Source organism: Xenopus tropicalis, chromosome 1, assembly GCF_000004195.4.
Source record: "Xenopus tropicalis strain Nigerian chromosome 1, UCB_Xtro_10.0, whole genome shotgun sequence".
NCBI lineage: Eukaryota > Metazoa > Chordata > Amphibia > Anura > Pipidae > Xenopus > Xenopus tropicalis.
Genome location: NC_030677.2, coordinates 44,061,457 through 44,087,704, shown reverse-complemented (window position 1 = coordinate 44,087,704; position 26,248 = coordinate 44,061,457). Strand labels below are relative to the sequence as shown.

General features: G+C 40.2%; 1 protein-coding gene across 2 annotated transcripts in view; it reads left to right on the top strand.

The window, feature by feature from the left end:
* cyp4v2.2 (cytochrome P450 family 4 subfamily V member 2, gene 2) overlaps positions 1 to 25,149 on the top strand; it is a 29,732-nt gene extending 4,583 nt beyond the window's left edge. The window contains 11 exon segments of one of the 2 annotated variants that reach the window (NM_001079199.1): positions 7,939 to 8,208; positions 9,622 to 9,734; positions 11,905 to 11,990; positions 13,568 to 13,758; positions 14,690 to 14,759; positions 17,399 to 17,525; positions 18,304 to 18,498; positions 20,234 to 20,336; positions 21,714 to 21,848; positions 22,746 to 22,925; positions 24,067 to 25,149. In NM_001079199.1, coding sequence (NP_001072667.1) covers positions 8,013 to 8,208; positions 9,622 to 9,734; positions 11,905 to 11,990; positions 13,568 to 13,758; positions 14,690 to 14,759; positions 17,399 to 17,525; positions 18,304 to 18,498; positions 20,234 to 20,336; positions 21,714 to 21,848; positions 22,746 to 22,925; positions 24,067 to 24,242 — 1,572 coding nt within the window. In that variant the 5' untranslated portion in view covers positions 7,939 to 8,012 and the 3' untranslated portion in view covers positions 24,243 to 25,149. 2 annotated transcript variants of the gene reach the window in all.
* The last annotated feature ends 1,099 nt before the right edge of the window (positions 25,150 to 26,248 follow it).

The window sequence follows — 26,248 nt, the reverse complement described above, 5'->3', positions numbered from 1 at the left end:
CTGCAAGATGTTTCTCACTCATCAATGTAATGAGGAAAGTTGATTACTTTGGCTATGTGACCAACAACATAAGTATTGGCACATCCACAGTCCAAAGTATTAACTATTAGTTTTGTTTACAAAGTATTCAGAATTTTAAAAGAGCATATAATAGCTGCTTAAGTTTAACTCTGATTAGCCTAGCCTCTTTTAAATTATTTTATATTTTCTTCTCTGAGATTAGAGCTCACCGTGCAAAAACTTGCCCACTTTCTATTCATTCCTGTGTGAGTACAGTGGGATAGGGAATACTAGCCTGCGTCTGTTCTTGTGTTCCCTTGTGGTGGAATGCAGGAAGGATCCATAGAACGGGAACACAGGAAGAGACCCTTGTCAGTACAAAACCTTAGAAGGAAAAGTAAAGGTAAGGTAAAAACTAAGTAAGCTTCATCAGAAAGGTCTATGTACAGTGGAGGAAATAATTATTTGACCCCTCACTGATTTTGTAAGTTTGTCCAATGACAAAGAAATGAAAAGTCTCAGAACAGTATCATTTCAATGGTAGGTTTATTTTAACAGTGGCAGATAGCACATCAAAAGGAAAATCGAAAAAATAACTTTAAATAAAAGATAGCAACTGATTTGCATTTCATTGAGTGAAATACGTTTTTGAACCCTCTAACAAAAAAAGACTTAATACTTAGTGGAAAAACCCTTGTTTGCAAGCACAGAGGTCAAACGTTTCTTGTAATTGATGACCAAGTTTGCGCACATTTTAGGAGGAATGTTGGTCCCACTCCTCTTTGCAGATCATCTCTAAATCCCTAAGGTTTCGAGGCTGTCTCTGTGCAACTCTGAGCTTGAGCTCCGTCCATAGGTTTTCTATTGGATTAAGGTCCGGAGACTGACTAGGCCACTCCATGACCTTAATGTGCTTCTTCTTGAGCCACTCCTTTGTTGCCTTTGCTGTATGTTTTGGGTCATTGTCGTGCTGGAACACCCATCCACGACCCATTTTCAGTTTCCTGGCAGAGGGAAGGAGGTTGTCGTTCAGGATTTCACGATACATGGCTCCGTCCATTTTCCCGTTAATGCGAATAAGTTGTCCTGTGCCCTTAGCAGAAAAACACCCCCAAAGCAAAATGTTTCCACCCCCATGCTTGACGGTGGGGACGGTGTTTTGGGGGTCATAGGCAGCATTTTTCGTCCTCCAAACACAGCGAGTTGAGTTAATGCCAAAGAGCTCTATTTTGGTCTCATCAGACCACAGCACCTTCTCCCAGTCACTCACAGAATCATTCAGGTGTTCATTGGCAAACTTTAGACGGGCCTGCACATGTGCCTTCTTGAGCAGGGGGACCTGCTAGGATTTTAATCCATTGCAGTGTAATGTGTTTCCAATGGTTTTCTTGGTGACTGTGGTCCCTGCTAATTTGAGGTCATTAACTAACTCCTCCCGTGTAGTTCTAGGATGCTTTTTCACCTTTCTCAAAATCATTGACACCCCACGAGGTGAGATCTTGCGTGGAGCCCCAGAGCGAGGTCGATTGATGGTCATTTTGTGCTCCTTCCATTTTCGAACAATCGCACCAACAGTTGTCACCTTCTCTCCCAGCTTCTTGCTAATGGTTTTGTAGCCCATTCCAGCCTTGTGCAGGTCTACAATTTAGTCTGACATCCTTGGACAGCTCTTTGGTCTTTCCCATGTTGGAGAGTTTGGAGTCTGCTTGATTGATTGATTCTGTGGACAGGTGTCTTTTATACAGGTGACTAGTTAAGACAGGTGTCCTTAATGAGGTTGACTAATTGAGTAGAAGTGTCTAACCACTCTGTGGGAGCCAGAACTCTTAATGGTTGGTAGGGGTTCAAAAACTTATTTCACTCAATGAAATGCAAATCAGTTGCTATCTTTTATTTAAAGTTATTTTTTCGATTTTCCTTTTGATGTGCTATCTGCCACTGTTAAAATAAACCTACCATTGAAATTATACTGTTCTGAGACTTTTCATTTCTTTGTCATTGGACAAACTTACAAAATCAGTGAGGGGTCAAATAATTATTTCCTCCACTGTAAATAAAGCCATAAAAACACTCACAGAAAAGTCTTCTATCAAAAGAAACACAGGATTTCTTGTCTTCTATTGTGTATACGTGTTCTGTGTCAGACTCCCTGCTCTAACAAAAACCTCTTCAGGGCACAGCACGAGTCTTCTCAGTTTTGTCCTCTCTCCCCCTCCCTTTTCTTCCTCCTCTCCCAACATCTTTTGTTCCTTCTCCCAACTGTGCTATGTAATCTGAGCTACCAGCAGCCAGAGCTGCAGCATGGAAGCTACTAAGACCAAGATAAAATTGCAGCTGCTATCTTAAACAGAGGGAGCTTCTAGGGCTGTTTACTCAGGTATGGTAAAGCTTTCTACAGAATAAATATAGCTTTTTAGCTTGCACTATTGTGATTAATAAAATGCCAAAATGCTTTCCTTCTCCTTTAATCTCACATTTTGATAAACATACGCCTTAGTAATTAGCATTTAATTGTGTAGTCTGAGTAATAAAAGAAAAAAAATCTGATTAATTGCAAATTAATAGCACCCAGCCATCAGCTGTTCCTGAAGACATAATCCTGCCCCCTATCCTGTTCTAGTGTTTTCAATGGCAACTAAAGATACAACAGATACAGGCTGCTGCTTGTTTCCATACTTATTGATTGACAAAACACAGTATATATAATATAAAAGTTGTATCACTCCAAAATTTAGCCTCTCAAGAGCTGCCCAGAGCATACTGAGCATGTGCAGTATCAACAATCAAAAGATGGCCTCTCCATAATGTTGAGCTCATGTGGTTACATTTCAAGGACTGAATTTTTACTGTTAGGGGCCTGCTAACCCTCTGGGCTGGTACAGTTCAATATATAAAATACAGCATTGCTGCACATGTTAATTTTAAGGAATTATTTCTCCTATTCATTGATTAATATTAACAAAAGGCCTTCCCTAGATGGATGCTATTAGTTCATAGGCAAACATTGCCCTTGTTAAAGGGTACCTGTCACCCTAAAAAATAATTCCAAATCCTTTTCTACCATATTAGTTGAGCAAAATAAACTTTACTTATACCATATAAACTATTTAATTTTTTTCCCCTTTAGCCTTCGAATTTACAGTCACAGTCATTTTGTGTGCAGTATTATTAAGGCAAGCTTTTTATCACCCCAAAATCTTATGTATTTGCCATCTAGGTGATATCTAGGAAGTGCTGAATGGAAAATTAAAGTAATTGTAATTAAAAATCTGAGCTGTCAATCATATTTTGCCTGGCATGTTTATAGCTGGCAAATAACCATACTTTCTTCAAAAATTGTAACACTTTAGTTGGCATCTCTATTTTCTGAAATACCTGTCATATCCAATAAAATCCCCAAAGAGACTAGCAGCAACTCTACTCCTTCTTTGGCTGATACCACAACACTTTGTTTCTTTGCTGGCAGAGAATATGTATCTTGGTTTCCCCACCCACTGGCAAGGTCTCTGATAATGTTTGTTTCATTTAGATCCTGTTGTCAAGTAGGACATGGGCTTCTTTTAGTTAGGGAACATAATTTTTAAGGCTTCTGTACTTAATAGCACAGGGGCCAAGTCGAGTCAAGATCATGTCTTTAACTCCAAGTTTAGCAAATGATCAGTAGTATTTATTTTAATGCCGACTTCACTAGTTTACAGTGCGAGGATCCAAGGGTCCACTCTTTGGTCTGTAGCATTTTTAGAAGTGTAATACTAGACATGAAGTTGGATAATTGATTCCATGTTCAAGACATATTTGTACATTTTTTTTCCGGCTCAGATTATCAGCCTAAATCTTTCAAAAGGAATCAACCAGCTTCTAGAATAAAATCTGGCCTGAAATGGACAATAATAGGCCAAATAGCCAAATGTCAACTCGAGAAATTATATAACTCTCTTATATATAACTCTTTTTCCCATATTATTAGTACCAAGATTTTTAACAACAGAGATTTCAAACTTTGGTGCAAGTTGTACAAGACAAACTGCATCATGATCCTTACTGTTATATTTCAGATGGAGCAGGGAGAATTAAAACCCTGGTTTTAAGGAGTAAGGTATGATTTTTAAGAGTATTTTATATGAAACAGTCTTTATTGTTTTCACATAGATCAGATGTAGATTAATTAGTTATACCTACAGAAGCATACACAATAGCTGTGCCAGGCACACCAGACTTGCAAAGCTCTGGTATGGAGAATAAGTTGAGCTCCAAAACTTCCTGCTGGAAGTGCCACGTAAAAAGCAAATGTTTTCGAAAGTACTTATTCTCCAAAAGCAGTACTGTGTGGCACACTGCAGTCATTCACAGTGCAAGAGGCCACATATAAGCAGCCACTGCTTAAGGTTTTGAAGTCAGAATGACAGATATTAATTGATACAGTAAATAAATATACTCATGCCTTGACTGTGGATAAAATAAGTGGCCACTAAAAAGGCTGAGTTCATTATGGATTGTTTACTAGTGTCCAAAAGTACATTCATAGGAAAGGTGTTTTTACAAACAGTGAAACTGCCAATTTAAAAGTAATATATCCAAACCTTGAAAATCTGAAAGCTGATTAGGGAGCAGTGAGGGTGTCAAGGATGCCGTCTGGTGATGGCAACTTTGTTACCTTCAGCAGAGGTCCGGTTATGGAATTTATTGAGAAGAAATATTTGTTGGAGCTTATTTGTAAAAGCATTTTTGAGGGCAATAAAGTCACAAATGGAAATATACACACAGAAAAAAATCTGCAGTATTTATAATCGGCTGTATTGTGCACTTGTGCAATGAAAAGCTTATTGGTGCAACACAAAAACATCTGTTTCTAATGAGTGTAAAAATGCAGTATGAGCAATTAAAATTTGCAGTGTAATAACTGTCTGATTAAGAATGTTACACTGAGGAATGTGAAATATTTCCGTTACTTTTTGGAATATGTTTTCCATGTACAACTTTTATAACATCCCCCATTAGCCTGTCATTGCAAGGTCAGTCAGTGCTTCATTCAGCTGCTTGGGTTTAATTCAAAGTGTAATATTTCGAGCAGAGCTTGAATTTGAGCCAATTGGTTGCCCTTGATCTTGCTGTTAGAGACTAGCATGGCAGAGATCATAGAGCACAGAGAAGAGATCATAGAGCTACAGGGAAACACAAAAGCAGACTCATAAAATATTTATTTAAACTGTGCTTTTGAAATTTTAGCACCAATAGTTTTTAATTTGAAAATACCGTTAGTGCTTTTGGTATGGCTTGGGAAGTTTAGCATATAACCTAAAGTTCCAGAGTGCAGCAGTAATTTGTATTTAACACTCATCTCTTCAAAAGCTGTTTTGAAATATCCTATTGAACTGTTATATTGGCTGGAAAAGTAACTCCAGAGTAGCAGAATTTAAAATACAGTAATTCATACCATAGAATAGAAAATGGAGAGACTGCACACATGCAGATTATGGCTGGGGAACTTACCTCATTTATTATGCCAGTGAACTACACAAGCTCAATGTTTCGGGGGGGGGCACTCCCTCCTTTCGTCAGGATGAGGAAATGCCCCCCCCCCCAAAAATTGAGCTCCATTTTCTACCCTATTCGTTATTTTGGATGTGGCCATAAATCTAGGGCAGTGCTGTCCAACTTCTGTGGCGCCAAGGTCCGGAATTTCTCTAGTATACATAGTGGAGGGCCGCTAATGGAAGCCAGTTTTGACCACTCACCCTTTTTAAGTCACACCCACTTCAAACCACACCCATCTTATCACAAGAACTTTTAAGACCATGTCCACATTAATGGTGGTAGCGTAGCAAAAAACCCAAATGCTTGGAGCTAACTGCGGGAAAGAATTATATTATGTCATATCACCCTTAAATCCATATGCCTCCTCCTCCCTTGTGGCTAGCACAGCAACCCCCAGAACATAATTACACACCTTAGGGACTATTTGATGGCTATTTCCAATTGCTAACAAACTACCAGAACAAACCCCTGCCAGTTTCACCTCCCACAGGCAGCAAAGGTCAGGCAGAGTATGGCACACACAGGCAGCATAGGTCAGGCAGAGTATGGCACACACAGGCAGCATAGGGCAGGCAGAGTATGGCACACACAGGCAGCATAGGGCAGGCAGAGTATGGCACACACAGGTAGCATAGGTTAGGCAGAGTATGGCACACACAGGCAGCATAGGGCAGGCAGAGTATGGCACACACAGGCAGCATAGGGCAGGCAGAGTATGGCACACGCAGGCAGCATAGGGCAGGCAGAGTATGGCACACACAGGCAACATAGGGCAGGCAGAGTATGGCACACACAGGCAGCATAGGTCAGGCAGAGTATGGCACACACAGGCAGGGAAGGGCAGGCAGAGTATGGCACACAAAGGCAGCATAGGGCAGGCAGAGTATGGCACACACAGGCAGCATAGGTCAGGCAGAGTATGGCACACACAGGCAGCATAGGTCAGGCAGAGTATGGCACACACAGGCAGCCTAGGGCAGGCAGAGTATGGCACACACAGGCAACATAGGGCAGGCAGAGTATGGCACACACAGGCAGCATAGGGCAGGCAGAGTATGGCACACACAGGCAGGGAAGGGCAGGCAGAGTATGGCACACAAAGGCAGCATAGGGCAGGCAGAGTATGGCACACACAGGCAGCATAGGTCAGGCAGAGTATGGCACACACAGGCATCATAGGGCAGGTAGAGTATGGCACACACAGGCAGCATAGGGCAGGCAGAGTATGGCACACACAGGCAGGGAAGGGCAGGCAGAGTATGGCACACAAAGGCAGCATAGGGCAGGCAGAGTATGGCACACACAGGCAGCATAGGTCAGGCAGAGTATGGCACACACAGGCATCATAGGGCAGGTAGAGTATGGCACACACAGGCAGCATAGGGCAGGCAGAGTATGGCACACACAGGCTCTTCTCTGCTCTGTCTGCCTTATGCTGCCTGTGTGTGCCATACACACAGGAAACATAGGGCAGGCAGTACATGAAACAATGCTGGTGCTGCTCTGAGGTGTGAGCTGCCCAGTGTAGGAAGCAGGAGTACACATGTGCTGCCCAGTGTAGGAAGCAGGAGGTACACGGGGGCTGCCCAGTGTAGGAAGCAGGAGGTACACGGGGGCTGCCCAGTGTAGGAACCTGTGCCAGTATGTTTGTGGAAGAAACCTGAGTTAAGGGCATGACTGGGAACTTTGGTGATTTCTGCAAATCTCTGCATATGCCATCCCACCGGCGATTTACATTCTAGCCAGTGGGATGGAATTTCGGGGAGATTAGTTACCAGCGACAAGGGAGATTTGTTGCACGGCGACTAATCTCCCTATCTTTCACGGCCCTAAGTGTAAAGAATCCACACAAACAAAAGCAAATAGAGTATAAACACCACTGTGACACTGCACACACAAATGCTAATTTTAACTGAGGTGCATGTGCACTGTTACTGTTGTACTCTTACAGTAGGAGGGGTGAAAAATATGGTGCTACTGTAACAATATAATAATATGGCACCTGAGTAGGGTTGCCACCTGGCTGGTATTTTACTGACCTGGTCAGCAGGGTTGCTTTGCCTCAGGTGGCAGTGAGGTGCAAAACTTTCTTGCGGTGTATATGTGGGTACTCCAGTAGTATAGGCTGGTACAGTATGTCACTTAGTATGAGGTAGGTAGGGCACTGTATCAGCTGACAGGGTGGCTGCATTACACACAGAGACCCTCAGTACAGGCTCAGTGCAGTCTCAGCATGTGTTTGTTACTATGAGGTAGCACAGCACTGTATCACCGCTGCAGTACGAGGGGGCGGAGCATACGTGTTGATATTACAAGAATAAGCATGTGAGCAGTGTAGTAGGAGGGATAGGAAGTGTCCTACTGCCCAGTCTGGCGGCTGCTGCTTGGCTAACTTCATACTCTGGGAGCCAAGGGGAGATACCTCAGCGCTGCTGCACATCCCGCCACTTGCCTGTGTTTCACTGCAAGACATAGCCATGGAGCTGAGGGGAGAAGTCCATCTGTTGGTGTGGCTGGCGGCGGCCGTGGTGCTGCTGACCCTGCTGGCCCTCTCCATTCTTCCTGCCCTGCAGGACTACGTGCGCAAACGCAGAATTTTGAAACCGATCCCGGGCCCCGGTCCCAATTACCCACTCATTGGCGACGCGCTGTTCCTGAAGAATAACGGAGGAGGTACTTGTGGCTCCAGGGCCGGGACAGCCCACTGCAAATGGACTGCGCCTTTCATATTGCTTTTTGCATACACACATTCCTCCCCGCTTTTGTCACCTTTTTGTCTTTAATAATCGGTGGGAAGTGTTTGTTCCGCCGCCCCGGTGGGTCCCACGCCCTGGGCTACACCTATCCATGTATATAGCGCGGCGTGCTAGCTGGCACTGGGTTGCGCATGCGTGCTAACTGTTTGCTGTTAGGGTGGGGCAGGGCCCAGCAGCCCTGGGGTACATAGCCCTGGTGCTCTCCCAGCATCCCCCCCCCACAGCCGCCTCAGATTAAAGTGCGATTCTAGGACTTGTATTAAGAAAAGAATATAGGTAAAAATAGTACATTTAGGGTATATCAGATGTGAATTATTCTGTACTGTGTCATAAACTTTGAGCCAATGATTCTATTAAGCCAGAAGTTTCCAATCTGTGGTGTGGCACTAACCTTCAGCAGAGATCAGGACAGTGGGTTGGGGCATTCGGTCTGCTAGTTGGCAGACAAGTTGGCAAAACAAGTTTTCAGGGTGGTGGTTCTTAAAGGAACAATAACACCAAAAAATAAAAAGAGCTTTAAAGTAGTTAAAATATAATGCACTATTGCCCTGCACTGGTAAAGGTTGTGTGTTTGCTACAGAAAGACTACTATAGTTTATATAAATAATCTTTTGTGTAGCCCCCGTGGCTACACAGCAGCTTATTTATATAAACTATAGTAGTCTTTATGAGGCAAACACACAACTTTTACCAGTGTAGGGCAACAGTATATTATATTGTAATTCAATTTCTAAACTTTTGTTTTTTGGAGTTACTGTTCCTTTAAATGGTCTCACCAGTAGGGAACTTTTGCATGTTTGCCTTGTTCCCTAGGAAACAATTGTTCAGAATTTAAATATGAATTTAATCACTACAGACAAGATTGGTTTGGAACAGTTACCTAAGCTTGACCTCCTGTTCTCCTGCTGATCCCACTGACTACTTTGAGACTCAAAAAAAAAAAAAAAATGTTACAAAAAACATGTAACAGTAGACAATTTTCCTCAGCCTGCATCCTCCATGTCCCACAATTCCATGCACACATGATGTCAATAAGGAAAGGAACATCACAGTGCAAAGCATTATGGATTATGTAGCTCCTGCATGCTGTCTATAAGCTGTGGAGAAGTAACATCAATGTTTTAGTCTCTCCTCCTCTTGCAGCTGGATTTTAACATATAAAAATGGTATTTATTCATAGTTTTTGAAGGAACACATTACAGTGATAGGTATATTAGGGATTTCTGTGTTGTGTGGGCTTTTTAACAAATTTTGGTCCCCCTTTAATGATACGTTGTAATAACAAAATGAAATGTGCTTATATTATACCTATTTTTTTTTTACTTTACAGATTTCTTTCTCCAGATCTGCGAATACACCGAGAGCTATAGATTGCAACCACTTCTAAAGGTTTGGATTGGCACAATTCCCTTTATAGTAGTCTACCATGCAGATACTGTAGAGGTAAGTACTGTTTCAGGTGTACTGCATTTTGTAATGAACAAATGAACAAATCCACCTGTAAATTTTGTAGAGCCAGCTTTTGTGACTATTAGAGCTTCAAGTGTTTTGGGGGAAAATATCTGGTAAGCTCCTGCTTATGCCAGTCATGCAATTATATTTTCGGCCACAAAAGGAAAACGTATGCTCTTAATGACTCTCAAACCAAACCTCTGGAACCTTTTAAACCTAAATAGAGAAGGACTTGCATAATGTCTATGAAATTATTTAAAAGTATTTCCTTTTTTCATGCAAGGGGATGTATTTAGAGAGTATTGGGTCCTCTTCATTCCTAGTTTTAGGTGTTACAGGCAGATACCATATTAAAACAGATATGTAGAATTGACATAGTGTGACAGAAACATGAAATTAGTTACATAGAGAAAGGAGAGAAAGAAGCAGAAAGGGTCAAACTAACCTATTCTGCTTCCACAACTGCACAGTGCTTATTTATAATTCTACAGTCATTTTCCACCACTTCAGCTATATTCAAGAATTCTCTTTCTATCTAACCATATTTACCATAAAGGCACCCAAGGGTGCGTGCCAGGAAGCAGCTTCAGGGGCTTGACTCTTATATAAGGTGTCTATATGGTAAATAAAATACCTGCAAAAGAAATGAAGCTGAGGGGAACCCTCATCCTCTGTTATTAGTGCGGTACAGAAGGTATATTTGCATATACGCTGATAATGAGGGGATGGGGCTGAGGTCCAGTGCCTAGGTCAGTAGCAGCCCCCAGTACAGCCAGGTTCAGGTTAAACAGTTGAATGCACTCAGCTGCAATTACTGTAAAAATGGTATTTTAAACCTACTGGGTATTCTGAAAGTAAAAAAGTGTTAAAAATAGTCACAGCGCAGAATCTAAAATAAACTCAAACACATAAGTGAGAAAGCTTTCCTAGTATAGAGCTTGTGGCAGCACAATAAAATAATGTACAGGTTTAATATCAGTTATCTGGAAACCCGTTATCCAGAAAGCTCAGAATTACAGGAAGGCCACCTCCAATAGACTCCATTATAAGCAAATAATAAAATGATATCCCTTTTTCTCTGTAATAAAACAGTACCTTGTACTTGATCCCAACTAAGATGTAATTAATCCTTATTGGAGGCAGAACAGTCCTATTGGGTTTATTTAACGTTTAAATGATTTTTTAGTAGACTTAAGGTATAGAGATCCAAGTTACGGAAAGACTCCTTATCTGGAAAACCCCAGATCCTGAGCATTTTGGATAAAAGGTCCGATACCTGTATTAATTCACATATTTGATTAAAGTGATTTCAGTATACTCACAGAAGTATGTTCATATACGCCAACATTATAACACTGTGCCCCCTTAACTGGCTAAAGAGCTCAGCATGGAACTAAACAGAATCTTTCTTATGTAAGCACCAAACAATTAATTAGGCTAGTGCCACATGAAACGGATTCTCAGCCTGCAGATGAGCACAGGCTAAGAATCTGCCCCGATTGCTTTAAAAATGTAAAAGTTGTGCCTGCACCTGGAAGTATTGCTTCGGCCCGGAAACTGCCTGACTATGCTGTTTCTGACTGAAATATGCTGCATGTGCCTGCACCCACCTGCATCAGTCCTTCCGGGTGCAGGAACAACTTTCAGATTTTGGAGGGACACATTCTCTTATCCGCAGGCACCAGCGTGTAATGTATTTCTCTGGGTCCATCCGGTGTCGATTACACTGATGGCTGCACTCCTTAGCTGGTTAAGAGAGCACAGTGCCATACTATGAACGTACTTTTGTATTTTGCTGTTGCTGTGCATAAACTATTGATTGTACTGTTACATTAGTGGTGGAATACTCACTCTTTCTAACTTCAACTTATTGTATCGCAGGTCTTGATTGCTGTCTAGATCTTGCCTTTAAATTGCACTTTTACCAAACCTTCAACTGGGGTTTTTGGCCATAATTATTATTATTATTATAAGTTGCATTCGTCCTCATTAGATCAAGAGCATAGTTATATATTTAAATTATTTTTAATAATTGTTTATATGCATAGTGCAATCTAGACAGAACACAATGTTTGTGCAAAATAGATTTATTTAACTTGTAACTGTTTTCAGACCCCATTGAAATATACTTTTACATTTAAAATGTGTTTCCTCTGTTTAGCCAGTTCTGAGCTCATCTAAACATATGGACAAGGCTTTCCTCTATAAATTTCTTCACCCTTGGCTTGGTAAAGGACTGCTAACAAGGTACTCATAATCAGAGATTTAGATTCTTAACTAATGTTCTGCTTTTTCATAGTTTGCTAAGGGGAGGAGTAAGTAACATGCTCATTTATTAAAGGAGAAGGAAAGGTAAAAACTAAGTAAGCTTTATCAGAAAGGTCTATGTAAATACAGCCATAAGCACTCACAGAAATCCTCTATCAAAAGAAAAAAAAATTCTCGTCTCTTTTTTTCCTGCACAGCTCTCTCTCCTCTCCTGCTCCTCCCTCCCTCAAGAATGCTAAGAATTCACTCCCCCTCTTTAGGAATGTGGATCTGAGCCAATCAGCAGGAAGCTTCCTCATACAGTAGTCTAACAAACTGGGTATGTACAGGGGTCTTGGTCTTGGTGCAGGAGCGAGGCATTATGGGAACCTTCTTTACAGAGCTCAGTGTTTTTTTTTCCTATGAGGCTTCTGATCATCTGAACAGGAGAAATATGGTGTGCCTTAAGGGCACTATTGAGAGAACTGAGGTGTGCCTGCAGCTTAAGATTAACACTTTATTAGCCTTTCCTTCTCCTTTAATAAATTATGTGTTCCAAAAGTAATTTTGCCTTCATGTAATTTCATGTACAGTTGGCAGGTACAGTATCCAAGATTATCCAGACAACCCTTTCACATGTTCACTTGGAATACTCACTACTGGCTTCTAAACTGTCTCTGAAAACAACTTTTGCACAAGTATTCTTTATCAGGAAATGGTTTTTGTCATGAGTAAGCAGTGTGTCCAGGTTTAATATGCCCATTTCAAATTATAGTATGCTGTAAATGACACCATCATTGGACTCAGGAGTAGTAAAAACACGTTTTCTAGAGTGATGAGAAAAGATGAGTTGATGGTGCCATGACAAATCTACCCGCCACAAAAATTACAGGATAAATAATAGTGCTGATTTTTATAGTTTGGGTTAGGGCCTCAGGATTCAGTCAAAACAAACCTTAACTCTGAGTTATTCTAAGACCTTTGGTCTTAGTATAATATATTGGGCAGGTAGTATTGGTGAGGGAGCACAGTTTTGGCCTGCTACATTCCACCTGCTGTGCTTAGGGCTGTATTTATATACAGGCACCTGAGCTTTAGGGGGGGCGGCCCTTGGGTGCCTACAATAAATTAATGAGCGGTTGGCCAGCCTGCTAAGTTGGGTGTAAAATTTGTTCTCACAAAAAAAAGTGCTTTCTCTATTGGTGAAAGAGTGCTGGAAAAAGTTCCAGCACACAAAAAAACTGTTATAACATCAGTGATTTGAGGCAGGGTATGAGCGGAACTACAATGTTGAATAAAAATCTTTTCTACTGGGCAAACAAGAGCTCCAAGCAGAATATAAGACCCTACAAAAAAAATCCAGCACCAGTGATTCTCTACTGAGGTGCTATAGCGGTCGCAGCTGTTAAACTCCCTTGTTGTCTCTCATTTGTGCCATTCTCATTGCTGCTCCAGTCACATCCGCTCTCCCACCCTTCTTAATAGGAAGTAAGAATACAGATTCCTGGCAATATGTCCTGTGTGCATGAGCCCCAGGTAGAAACTGTTTAGTGTTTCATTGTTTGTTTCACTCTTAGTACAGGGGAAAAGTGGCGTTCAAGAAGAAAGATGATAACTCCAACCTTTCATTTTGCAATTCTCTCTGAGTTTTTGGAAGTCATGAATGAACAATCCAAGATATTAGTGGAGAAGCTCCAGACGCATGTTGATGGGGAGTCTTTTGATTGCTTTATGGATGTGACACTATGTGCATTGGACATTATATCAGGTAACTTGGAGTTAAACTAAAATCTTTCAATTAACTTTGCACAAATAACCATCAACTTTAGGGTGAGAGAAGAATTGAAAATCTTTTTTCAGTGTAAGAAAAGCGAGAGTAATGAGCAAGAGTAATGAACTTTGGATTTAGCAGCAAGCAGATCATTCTTGAAGAATGCTGGGGATGGAAACAGATTTATATACAGAGTTACAGAGTTATATGATACATATTCTGAGATTTCACTGTGCACAAGTAATTTTTTAGGAGAAAGGAAGGACAGAGATTGACCAATAGAGATGGGTGGCAGCAAGTGGAGTGGGCGGGTGAAGGACACAGTTTAAAGTGTTGAACAGTTGCTTGGAATTATAACAATGTTTGAATATGAGAAAGGGTTAGAAGATGGGGGATGAGATTCGCTGTTTGAACTCATAGGAGCAGGTTTGACTGAAAATGTTGGAGGCATGTGACCCATCAATATCAAATGGGATACTGAAGTCACCCATCATAATTGCAGGAATATCCAAGGAGAGGAATGGCAGCCAAGTTCAGAAACCATCTAGAAATGGGGAAAAAGGAGGGCAATGGATAATTGCAGCCAGTAGTGCAAATGGCAGTAGATGGGATTTGTGTAAAAACATAACTTTTGCTCAAATGTTTGCTTTTAACAAATAGATACTTTGCTATAGCTTACTATAAACTGTAGGTTATGTGCACCTTTTAATACATCTCAGTTATGTTTGATTTTTTAGTGGTCCTGGAAAAGTGTAAAAGCCCTGATGTACTTCCCCACAGGGCAATCAGAAACCTTAAATCATCAACAATAAAAAATAATGACTGGTACATTCATCAGTATGGAATATTGAAACCACAATTTACAGCCCCAAAAAAGGAATAAAAAGTTTCATAGTGCTTACTATGCGTTTATCTTTTCAATCCTTAGAAACAGCCATGGGGAGGAAAATACAAGCACAAAGCAATAGAGATTCTGAATATGTTCAAGCTATTTACAAGTATGTGTTTAAAAATACTTAATATCACTAATGGAATGTATTATAGCTATATTTTAGAACGTTTCAGTCAAGTGTACGGCAACCATAAACTATGGGAGAAAGTATCTATATCTGAGCTATAGGATGGTGGGTGATCTTAGGGTGCCCCAAGTGTGGAAGGTATATGAAAGGTATGGGATCCCTTATGTGAAAACCTGGTATCCAGAAAACTTATGATATCCAGAAAATTATGGGAACTCCATCTCCATAGAATCCATTTTCAAGCAAGTAATTTGAATTTTTAAAAATTATTTCCTTTTTCTCTGTAATAATAAAACTGTGCCTTGTACTTGGCCCTAACTAAGCTTCATGAATCCATATTGGTGGAAAAACAATCCCATTGCATTTCTTTAATGTTTAAATTATTTTTTTAGCAGCCATGAGGTATGGAGATCCAAATTACAGATTCCTTAGTCAGAAAATCCCAGGTTCTAAGCATTTCATATAATAGATCCTATACGTATAAATATCTTGGATCATGTGGCAGAGAATGTGACCTCCACCTCACATTATATAAGGGGTGGGTCATTTTTCTGTTGAATCACCTCTTAGACATGATATATTTTTTTTTTCAAAGGTGTTTATTTATGCATTTGTAACATAAAACAACAAAAAAACATTTTGACATTGGTTCTACAAGCGTGTTCTTTCCATGTCAGGATATATACGGTACATTGGTTTAGATAATCAGTAATATCCTACTCGAGGTAATGTTCTGCCTTCTTTTAAAGAAGGGGAGGATTTGGGATTACCGGTGGGGGTTCAAATTTCCAGGGAGGATCGTGTGGTGTTATTCCATGGCTTCAGCCCATGTTCCCCATACCTTGTCATACTTTTGAGGGCATCCCTTTGCTATGTAGGTGAGTTGTATCAGTGGCAGAAGGGCTTTAAGTAAATTGAGCCAGCTGGCAAATGTCGGGGGAGAGTGTGCCATCCATTGAAAGAGGATACTTTTCTTAGCATAAAACAGTGATGTTCTATAAAGGATGCATGATGCTCAGGGCCGGATTTCCAAACTGGCCGCCCCGGTCGCACCTTCCCCCAGGGAGTGAGCATGCGTGAGCAGTGGAAGGCCGCACTTGCATATGGAGCAGTTCGGAGTGGTCCCCATTGCTCCGTATGGGAACAAAAATTTCAAGATTTTAGTGTGGCGGGGTGGCATGCCACCCCCAGGTTTATGCTGCCCTAGGCCCGGGCCTTTGTGGCCTCTCCACAAATCTGGGCCTGGTGATGCTGATTAGGGAGTAATGTCATCCACAGTGCCAAAGACATGATGTATTTTTAGTGGTTTCTGAGATATAAGCAGTTAGGGCTTCTAATACCAGACTTCTGGCTCAACTGAAAATCAGCAACCCTATGTTTAACTGAATCCAAGAAGTGCATGGACAATGCATAGATAGTTAGGGTTGAACACACTCTTGGTCTTTAAAGAGAGTTGCTGAGCTGTCTAAAACTGCTAATATCTCAGAAACCGCTAAAAATAGAAAATTAATCTAAGCACTCAGGCACTGAGAAACTTTACATGAATTAATATTTTTAGCTCCCCTTTTAAGTTACTCTAGAAACAGAAGGTATTAGTAGGCCATTTACATTTTTATACTTAAAGGAGAAGGAAAGGCTACCAAAGAGTTAATCTCAAGCTGCAGGCTTACCTTCAGTTGTCTCAATAGTGCCCTTAAGTCTCCCCATATTTCACCTGTTCAGAAGATCTGAAGCCAAACAGGAAGAAAAAACACTGAACTGGGTAAACAGGATTCCCATAATGCATCGCTCCTGCTCAGACCCTACAACCAGGACACTGTAGGCGGCGCATGTGCATTGCTCTTTTCAGTGACATGCTCCACTCCTTTCCCCTACCCTGGCCCCTGTGAGCGCGCACACAGACGCAGAGGACACAGAAGCACAGAAGGACCAGGCGAGCACTGAGGGGAGCGGGGGTGGGGGGGGGGGTGCACACTATTAAATAGTACTACTATTGCTGTGTAAAAATGCTATATTTCTAGCTTGCCTAATGAAGGATTTACAGAGATACACCTGCTACATTCTACATACTTGTTTCAGTGAACGGCGCCGCCACCTTTAACAAGGGAGGCCCTCCCCCCTGCGTCCTTCTGTGTCTCCCCCCCAGCAGCTGCGTTCTTATGTGTATCCACCGCCGGCTTGTGTGCTCGTGTCCTCTTGTCAGCAATCCCCCCCCGCCCGCATCCTCTTGCCGGCTTCTATCTTCACTTCTGTCTCAACCATCGCTTTGTTTCAGTTTTACTCTACCCAACACCCCGCTTGCCTCTCCCCCTACCTGCCTTGCATGCATTACGGGAATCTTCTCTACCCAGCTCAGCATTTTTCCTTACTGTTTGGCTTCTGATCCTCTGAACGGGAGAAATATGGGGAGACTTAAGGGCACTATTGAGACAACTGAAGGTATACCTGCATTTTAAGATTAACTCTTTAATAGCCTTTGCTTCTCCTTTAAAAACTTCTCCTTTTTACTATGCCCTCCATTTGTAAATAAGATGTAGAGCATTGCAAGATATTGCCAATGAATTCTCACCGAAGGGAGAACTTTGGTTGTTTTAGTCATAGCTGCTTTTTTCCCTTAGGATGAGTGATATTATTCAGCGCAGACAGAAAATGCCATGGTTATGGCTTGACTTTTTGTATGCACACTTGAGAGATGGAAAGGAGCATGATAAAAACCTAAAAATCCTCCACTCCTTTACTGATAAGGTAACTGACTCATCCTGGTACTTTGTAAATTTGTATAAATTCAAATGTGTCCATCAGAATATTAAAATACATAGCTAAAACACATTGGGACTATAGTACTATAATTTTTTTCATTCTCCCGAAACCTCAAAAAGTTGGCCTTTTTGTCAAATATATTTTCAAACTGTTTATCACTCTATTGCATCTTATGCTCTTTGTATGCAACCATAATCTGGGTAATCAGCTTGAAAAAGGAACTAAAACGTCCTGAAAGCTTGCTATGGTTATCTTAGTTAGCCAATAAAGGTATCACCTTTATACCACTTTTGTTATTTTTTATTTCAAAAGGGTTACCCTGTAAACATTTATGCAACCATATAAACAATATAACAATGTTCCTGCATATTTTGTATTCTAGAATCCACTATAATTCTGTTTGTGTTTAATCAAAAGGGCTGTCAGTTACAGTGAAAGTTTTTTCAAATGGCCATTTTATTTTTCCAGTTATTTTTATTTATACATACATTGTTACATTGTTACATTTTATAGAGAAAGGAAAGAGAACACAGTATACGCCTATTGGGTATACAGATACTCTATCTGTAGAACAATACCATCATTATAAATTAGCCCATGTTGAAAAAATTAAATTGATAAAATGGGACTCAGGTGACAGAATCTGTATCATACATTTGTTTTTCATATATACATATATGTGTATGTGCATGTGTATGTATACTGTATGACTGGAGAGCCTGTGTTTAATCTCACTGACTTTTCTACTCTTCTGTATGAAAAGGCTATTCTAGAAAGAGCAGAAGAGCTTAAGAAAATGGGAGAACAAAAAAAAGAACATTGTGATAGTGATCCTGAGTCAGACAAGCCCAAGAAAAGAAGTGCATTTCTAGATATGCTTCTAATGGCAACAGATGATGCGGGCAATAAAATGAGCTACATGGATATCCGTGAGGAAGTTGATACCTTCATGTTTGAGGTAACATGGAATTACTTCTTTTCACTATGTAAAGTTTATAGTAAAGCATTAATGGTCATTGTCGACTTACAGCTGCTGTTTTTACCCAATAAAAAGACACAAAGAGATTTTACATTTTTTAAACATTTGCTCCAGATCTTTTCAAGAATATGTGCTTAAGATCATTTAAGTGTAACACCAACTTCACTGAAGTCAGACAGAACAAGACTGAATCCAAAGATATTATATTAGACAGTTTTGAATGTGGGATCTAACAATAAATAGCAAAACTATTTAATAAGGTACCAAATACATGTCTTTCTGTAGAACTCAAAACGTGGTGAACTTTAAATAATTAGATAATGGCAGGTGTAGCTCCCTTTATAGTACACTCTAGGGGGCAGATTAATCAAATCACGAGTTCGAATCACGAATGGGAAAAATTCGGATTGGATACGAAAATTTCTGAAGAGCGCAAATATCACGAAAATGCTTACGAAAAAATCGTATTAGTCACGATAATAACGTATTGGCGATCCGAAAGTCACAAAATTTTCATACCGAATGATTGTAAACAGTGGAAAAACCTTTCTGATTTTTTCTTGCAAGCATACGAAAAAGCCGTGCAAGCGTTGAAAAAGTCGGCGAAAATACTCTCGGAGCATTCAAATGAACGCTCCGAGCGTTCGTGCATTAGTAAATCTGCCCCTAGGAGTGTAAGGCAGTTAGGGTTGAGCTAGAAAGAGCAGGTCTGAGCTCCTGCATGGACTTGCAGTTTTGGAAGTATCTTTAGGGATTCAAGTGATAGATTCAAGGGAATCAGGATAGAGAATTCACTGATCCACTATGGGGTGTGTCGCAAAGGTGAAGTGAGATTCCTGCCAAGTCTGTCCGCAGGGGAGTGTCAGTCTGTATTACACTCTGTATGTGTTGCCTGTACCACTGGCCTCTGAAGATGTATTGTGAGTAACCCTGTGGATGTTCAATAAACACATTATTATTTTGTTATTTGCAAGAACCTCTGGCGCCCTCTGTTTTCATTTTTCTGTATAGCAGCAAGAGAGGTGTAGTTTCACAACTCCCTCACCTTCCTCTTCCACTTAGCGAAGGCCCATTCTGGGTAAGAGAGTACAGTGTAACCCATGTTCTACTGGTACTAGTCTGGGAAGGCAGCTATTGAGCTGAAATAGAGGTTACAAGTGTTTAATAAGTTTAGTTACCTGTATTTTGTTGAGGCAACAAAACACTTAAAAATCCCTTTCCATTGCAGTTAATGAGAAATGCACAGATAAAACACGTGCATTGAACAAAAATGATATAAGTGTTGCTGTACCTCCAGATCATGCAAGTCACAGGCCAGAGTCACATCCATGGATACTAAGAAAGCTACTGCTTCCTATTGTTGAGGCACCTCACTAATAGGGGTCATTAGTAAGACAAACGAAAGTAAAATAAAAGTTGCAGAATATGTACAAGGTTGAGTAACCCCTAGCAACCAGGGCAGATGTTTGTTCTTAAACAGGTTACCACTGAAAGCTGCATGTTTATTGGTTGCTGTCGGTTACTAGACCTGGTGGAAAGTTTGCAACTGTATCAGACGACAGAAAGAAATGATACCCAGTATGTACTAATGTAACCTTGAGGGTGCGTATAGTAAAACTATTTTTTTTAGTGTAAGAGCCATAAACTTAAATGGTAGGAAAAGGCTTAATGTAACTCCTGATTTTTTTTTATATCAATCTATTTGAATATTTAGGGCCATGATACAACAGCTGCAGCCCTTAACTGGTCTTTGTTTTTACTTGGCTCACACCCAGAGGCTCAGAGACAAGTGCATAAAGAACTGGATGAAGTTTTTGGTAAGGTTGGACTTCATAAATCAGAATGATAGTGACACTTAATTGTCTATTATGTTATTTCTAAAAACCCTATAGGAATGAATAGAAAGTGGTGGTATTTTACTGCCCCTTAGAGTAACAGCTGCTGATTATCGATAGATTGGACAGAGGCAGAAATGCACAAAACCTCTTTCTAGCACCTATTCAGAGGCCAACATTTACCAGCACAGGTGCAGATTTGCCCCGTGCAATTAGCACCAATAACTTTCATGATTTTGGTACACTTACAAGACAACTAAACCTTGAGTATTAACTTCTGATTATCCTAGAGTGATGCATCCTCCAGTTTTCAGGGAAATGGTAATTTTCAGAACAGTAGTTTTCAGTAAAACGAATGGTTACGTGCGTAATATCATGCGCTAATATTGCATGTGCGGAAAATACCGCTTAAAATTGGTCATCGCAAGATAAATAACGCCAAGAACATCACTTCTTAAAGGACAAGGAAAGGCTAAGTCACTTGGAGGTGCCAAAATGTTAGGCACCCCCAAGTGACTTTAATCGCTTACTTTGTACCCCGGGCTGGTGCCCCTGTTAGGAGAAAACAGCACCAGCCCAGGGTACCTGTAGCGATGCGCTTCCTCCTTCCTGCTTCGTTTTGCTGGGACTAAATGACAGGCGCATGCGCAGTTGAGTGAAAAGCCGACTTCTCTGTTAAAGTTCGGCTTTTTCACTCTACTGCGCATGCGCGCGCACGAAAGCAGGAAGAAGGAAGCGCTGCAGGTACCCCGGGCTGGTGCTGTTCTCTCTGAACAGGGGCACCAGCCCGGGGTAAAAGGTAGGCGATTTAAGTCACTTAGGGGTGCCTAGCATTTTGGCACTCCCAAGTGACTTTGCCTTTTCTTCTCCTTTAATTATCACTAGTATCCTTTTAGTGAATCAAGCTTTAAGTCGCAAAAATAAGAAGCAATAAAATTTTTAGCTCGTTTAATCGACTTTAAGTGAATCGGCCACAATATGTTTTACCCCCTAGTATTCAAGCCTTGGTTATTGCAAGACTGACATGACAAGAGTAATTATTGCAATTTTTACTAATATACTGTACTGCAGATATTTTTTATTAAAAAGCTATCAAGATTTAAACATTCTGCCTTACGTGGCTCTATTTGTCGGTTTAGCCTTTGAAGTATCACTTTAAATACCATAGCACCTGTGACTGTCAATCATTTGCAAGGGTCAGCCTTGCCTCAGAGTCCATTAATCTGCTAAAAAAATATTATAGATCTATGCTAAAGGACTGAACTTTGGAAATTATTGATAAATGAAGACTTGTTTGTTCAAACATATGGACCACAACTGCAGCTTATGGAATGACTTGTTTTATTTGATTAAAAACAGGTAAATCTGACCGTCCTGTCACAATGGATGATCTGAAGAAGTTGCGCTATCTTGAAGCTGTAATTAAAGAATCACTTCGAATATACCCTTCTGTCCCGTTGTTTGGTCGAACAGTTACAGAAGACTGCAGTATCCGTAAGACACGCTTTAAATATAATAATGTGATCTGAGATAGATGGAGTGTCTTTGTGCTTTTGCTATTGCAAAAAAATCTGTGGGAGATTATGACATATTTTGTGTTTGGTTATTTTATCCAAGATTCTGACTCATGAGCTCTCATATACCACCCTGCTATAAGTGGCAGACCAGCTGTACAGCAGCTGTAATGCTTTTAAGATTTTACTCCAAAACATAAGATTTAGATTAAAAAAACTCTAATAGAAATATATTTCCATTCCAGTTTCCAAGTGCAGAGGCCTAACAAAGAATGTGCACTAGCACAGAATGCCATGCAGGACCTTAGTGCACATATAATGTACATCAGCTCTAATTCGAAGAGTAGACAGACTTCAGACAACTGTCCTCTGCTAAATATTAAAAGTAATGATATTAATTATTTACTATATTTTAGTTAGTGCCAACATGTTACACAGGACTTTACGTAGACTGTTCATCTGTCAACACTGGAGCTTACAATCTAAAGTGCCTATAACCTATCACACTGTCAGTTTCAATAAAAGCCTGGGTGGCCAGACACAAACTGTGAATTTTTATTGGAGTAGACAGTTCAAACTAGATGTTTCTAGGTTGTAATTGGCAACTGCACTTTAGCATTTATGCTGATAAATCAGCCCCAGTTTCTTGAGTAGTCCGGACCATCTTGTTTTTTTGGAGAGTGTATCATTGGTGAAAGGGGCCCATATATTTTAAACTCTTTATGTTCCCCTTTGTCTTATTCTCTCTGTTTTTATACATATATATTTATATTATGTATTATTTATAAATATAAGAAGTTCCAAAAAATATACTCCGTGCACTGATTGTTCCAACCATATCATTCTTTACTGTGTCTTTTTATATTTCTCTCTTCAGGAGGGTTTCATGTGCCAAAAGGAGTGAATGTTGTCATTATTCCTTACGCACTGCATCGTGATCCAGAATATTTTCCTGAACCAGAAGAATTCAGACCGGAAAGGTTCTTTCCTGAAAATGCAAGTGGGCGCAATCCATATGCCTATATTCCCTTTTCAGCTGGACTCAGAAACTGCATTGGTGAGAAGTCATGTTTTCTGAACAATTAGCAGTTTTTGTACATGGTCATTGTGGGATAGCTGCTTTCTAGGAGAAGGCACGCTAACCTTAACGCCAACACATTTATACCTCCCTTTGCAGAATTTGCTCATCATTCATGCTCAATGGTTTACAAATCACATGCACACAACACAAAGGGATCTGTTTCCTCAGGAGCCAATTAACCTGCCTTTATGTTTTTGAAGTGTGGGAAGAAGTGCATGCAGCCACTAAAAGAACATACAGACTCCCTTGCAGATTTTGCCCAGGTCTAACCCAAGACTCCCAGCACTAAAAGGCAGCAGTGCCGACCACTGAGCCACAACCCCAACACTATTTGTATTACTGTCTTTAATACATGGTATAAGCACAAATTGGGTGGGAAATATCTGTCCCTCTGTTGTTTTTTCTCTATGATTAGTAGTTTATTTAGATTTTGGTCACACCTTGAGTTGTATCAGAACTTCCCCCAAGGTACAGTTTTATGCTGTGGATTATAAAACTGAGAGTGAATAGGCTGTTGGGAGGAGACTGGGAGGCCTAAGAAAAAGATACTGTGTAAGGCAAAATCTGAATGCAGAGCCAGAAAACTATGATAATCATAAAGCATCAATCACAGGCAGGTATTTCACAGGAGTGTGTAATGCGGGTATGAAGACATTATTGCGCTATTACATTGCTAATTTGTTAGGCACCACCCAGTGATTATAATATCTTAATTCAGACCCCGCAAGAACTCCTCTTTGCTGAAAATGCACCAGCCCATGGCACTATTCTACAGGGCTTTGTACTGCTGTCTTGTTTTTGTGCCAAGGATATTGACTGTGACCCTGGGCTGGGCCTATATGCAGTAGCACAAAAGATCAGTCATGATATTACATACAATGTACAGTATTACTTCCCTCCCAGAATTCCAGCATCATCATAGAGCTGCTGCAATTTATTTATATATATATGTGTGTGTCTGTGTGTGTATGTATATATATATATATATATATATATATATAGTAATCAAAATGCCATATGTACTATGGTTAGAACATTACAAAGATTATATAATACATAATGGCCATTAACTTAAATTCATTTTTTTTAATTGATATAATTTTTTTATGTCTCTCAGGTCAGCGTTTTGCTCTGATGGAAGAAAAGGTTGTCTTATCCTCTATACTTAGAAATTACTGGGTAGAGGCGAGTCAAAAACGTGAGGAACTTTGCCTTCTAGGAGAGCTCATTCTCCGCCCCCAAGATGGCATGTGGATTAAGCTGAAGAACAGAGAAACTGCCCCTACTGCCTGAAACACATAAGCATTTAATTTCTAATTCTGGGGTGGCAACTAATACTGGTTATTAATTATAATTGCTGGTCATTTTGTTCTATGTTTATACATATATCACAGTATATCACAAAATTTTGAATGGTTACTAGACAGAATGTAAAAGATACTTTAAAAATATAACATTGCAATCTAATTCTAAATAGCAGCAACTGTATGGAAAGAAAGTACCTTGTAATTCTGCTTTACTTTCAGAAGCTATGATTGATTTATTCAGAGTTTTGGTTTTGCTCTGTTTGTATTACCCTATTACAGACATTGCATTTGATACATGTAACTTCTATTTTTACCAATGGTGCCATCAGATGCCAGTTTTACAGAAAGAACAGAGTTTATCGAGACCTAATTTGTACTTGGATAGGAATTCTTTGTACTTGATATGATCACCACCTATTGGATGTAAGGTATGGTGGGGTACTCTGCAAAAATCTGTGTGCATCTGTTTTGCACTTACAACTCATTCACATACTGTAGTATAACCCAATATATCCCACCTCAGCAAAGTCTGAGCACCCCTGGTGTAATCCTTCTTTTAAGTGTATGATATACTGTATATTGGAAATCCTGTGTTTCATGCCCTCTATGAAGGCACTCTTTCTGTATTTAACAAATGTTGTTAAATACTTTTTTTTAATATTAAATACGTATATTAATACTTATATTAGATACATATATTGTTAAATACTTATATTGTTATATTCTTATAATGTGCAGGGTAACATGTCCAGTGTACAAAGATGTATGGCAAAGGGACAATCAATAGACTGATGTGACATTTTGGCTAATAAATATGCACTTTCCTTGCAATGCTTTAACCTTGTTGCTTTTTTCTAACAATTTAAATAAATTTCTAGTTTTTAAAGCTGTTATGTTTGGGTTTTTTTTGATGATTTTCTTGATAGAGTAGGATCTCTTTTATTTATTATACACCAGTTCTGGTATCTCTGTCGAACATTAGACAAATAGTAGGAGTTAAAGAACTTTATTGGCAGCTGATGTTACTATGTAATAAGCAGTTTATATAAAGAGATCAATTGATTAATGTGCTAATAAGGCATTCAGTTTATTGGGGGTCAGTGGAGTTTGCCCTCAGTTGAACCCCTTTCCACCTGCTCATCATTGCTTGATATGGAAGTTACATAAGTTTTCACAGGGCCTGGATTTCACGGGACCTGGCCCAAAACCCACAGGTAAGACAGGGCTGGGCTGACACAATCCTCTATCTGTTTTCTGGATATCCCTAAATCTGCCCATGGCTGGTGACGTCACTCTCCTGACCAGTCCATCTGATGTTCTACCCCTGCCTTAACCACAGTAGGTGGTAGGAGGGCCCTGGGCAGAGTTAGGCCTGCCACCCTTAATGCCTAGAGTTGCATGGGCCAGCGGAAGCTTGTGGGTCAGCTATGGGTCAAGTAAACCGTTTACAGAGGCAAGTTTAGTTAAAAATCAAAACAATCACAATACATCTTTATTATAGCATAATTTAAAACATACAAACCCTGTAATCAACTCCTTTACAAATAGTTATTTTTATTTTTATAAATACATCTGCAGGGGCCAATACAATTATCCTAAAGGCTACACTGTGTGATTCGCTAGTTCGTGGCTACAAAAATAGACAATGCTGATAACTGCTGATAATTGTCTGTAAGTCTGTTTTAGCAGAAGCTAAGACAGGAAAGATAGAAAAGGTAAAAGGTTTTTCTTGGATCAAGCGTAGAATGAGGGCAAGCAACCAGAGGATCTGAAGACATAATGCCAGTGTGTGCGTGTTCTTAAAAGACCTAGCAGAAGCGCACACATCAACACACATCACATGAGAGTACGAAAGTGCATCACAATGCATGCAAGCACGGGGATCGACACAAGTGCAACTGTTGACACATCTGCAAGTGTGCAGCAGGTGAGTAGTGGCCTTACACAAGGGCACATGTAGCATTGGCTCCACTTCTCTCAGCCTGTGTGTTA